Source organism: Solanum tuberosum, unplaced genomic scaffold (genome assembly GCF_000226075.1).
Source record: "Solanum tuberosum cultivar DM 1-3 516 R44 unplaced genomic scaffold, SolTub_3.0 scf00024, whole genome shotgun sequence".
NCBI lineage: Eukaryota > Viridiplantae > Streptophyta > Magnoliopsida > Solanales > Solanaceae > Solanum > Solanum tuberosum.
The window spans coordinates 2,009,667-2,011,135 of record NW_006238950.1 but is presented as its reverse complement, the minus strand read 5'-3'; the positions used below and the strand labels follow the sequence as shown (position 1 = coordinate 2,011,135).

Here is a 1,469-nt window from a genome sequence, read left to right as displayed (position 1 = left end):
GGTTTCGGGTTCAAGGCTCCTTGGGTACATAGTCGTCTTTGTTATGGAGTGTTTTATCCCTCCCCCCATCTGGCTAGTTCACAAATATATAAATTAAAAAATTTGAAGATTTTGAGAGCAAATTCTCAGTCATTGACTTAGAAAAACGAAATGTGTCACATAAATTGAGACATAAAAAGTAATATTTAAAAAAATATATATTAATATAATTTTCAGAATACTTAAATTTCCCAAATTATAGTTTTAAAAAAACTGAATCTCATAATCCAACATTTTGATAGAGAGGAGTTGTCAAAATCTTTTTAATGGAAAAAAAAAAACTCTAACAATCTATGCTAAAAGCATTTGCATGTTGTTAGAATGGACGATAACTTCTACTCAAACCAATAGCAAAAAATCCTATAAGCTCTTTCCTATAAGGTAAATATGATTTTCTCTTATTCTTATCAGCTTCTTTATCCGCTCTATTTCGTACATAATACACTGCCTGCTGAGACGCCGGCGGCGGCGGCGGTAAAACCTTTTCTCCTCCGCTAGTGCTAGTTTTCGTCTGCTTAAATTTTCCGGCCGTCTTCACCACCTCACTGGAATTTTTTGTTTTTGCTGATTCGTTTTCTATTGTCTTTTTTGGTTTGAGAAATACAAAACTGTCCTCTTCCTTCCCTTCACTATTACTCCTCCGTAACAGATCTCGGATCCTTGGCCATCGCTTCGATACAAATCCTGTTGATTTACTCTTCTTGCATTTTCCTGGTGATGGCTCACTTATCTTCGGCTTCCACATACAGTAAGTCCCGGCAGGTATCGTCTCCAATTCCTCTGCCTCCGATGATGCCGATGATTCACTTTTTTCTAGAAACAACTTCTTCAACGGAATCAAAATTGATTTATCAACATCCTTCAAATCCGAATCGCTTAGCAATAGATCGCAGTTGAAAAGAGGGAAAATTGGCTGCTGGAATTTAGTCTGACCGTCATAGATGAATTCCGCGATTGAGTTATCCGGTTTCTCAGAGACTAAAGAGAATTCGAAATCTTCTTCGCCGCCGTTCAAGCTATCTTTCTCCTCCGCCTGAAATTCATCGGAGATTTTTGCAGCGATATCCGATAAAAGTCCAAAATTGTTGAAACTGAGGCACAAATATTCATCTTCTCCGACTTGTTTCATATTTGTTTTGCGGTTCATTTTGAGGGAAAGAGAATTGTTTGTTTTCTTCTCCTCTGCTGCTGGGTTTTATTTATAGAGGTTGTGCAAGTGTACTTTCCTTGATGGAAAAGAGACTAGAGGGCCCACCATTCCACACGTGCTTCTAGAACTTACGAAGTTTTTAGTATCAACTTGGAAAGTTGTCAAATACTCACGGTTTGATTTAGAATCGAGTTTAAAAAAAAAAAAAACTTTTTAATCATATGATTCTAAATTAAAGTTATTAAAATGTATCAAAATATTTTTTAATCTTATAATCTTA

The 1,469-nt window shown here is 36.0% G+C and overlaps 1 protein-coding gene across 1 annotated transcript; it reads right to left on the bottom strand.

Annotated features, from left to right (window-relative positions):
- Positions 1–278: 278 nt before the first annotated feature.
- On the bottom strand, positions 279–1,209 carry LOC102604349 (uncharacterized). Its single transcript, XM_006341261.2, has one exon. It carries the CDS (start codon positions 1,184–1,186, stop codon positions 356–358), a length of 831 nt encoding a protein of 276 aa, XP_006341323.1. The 5' UTR covers positions 1,187–1,209; the 3' UTR covers positions 279–355.
- Positions 1,210–1,469: the final 260 nt, after the last annotated feature.

Excerpts from the sequence above, each read along its gene's own strand:
- LOC102604349 (XM_006341261.2), bottom strand. The coding sequence starts at position 1,186 with ATGAACCGCAAAACAAATATGAAACAAGTCGGAGAAGATGAATATTTG.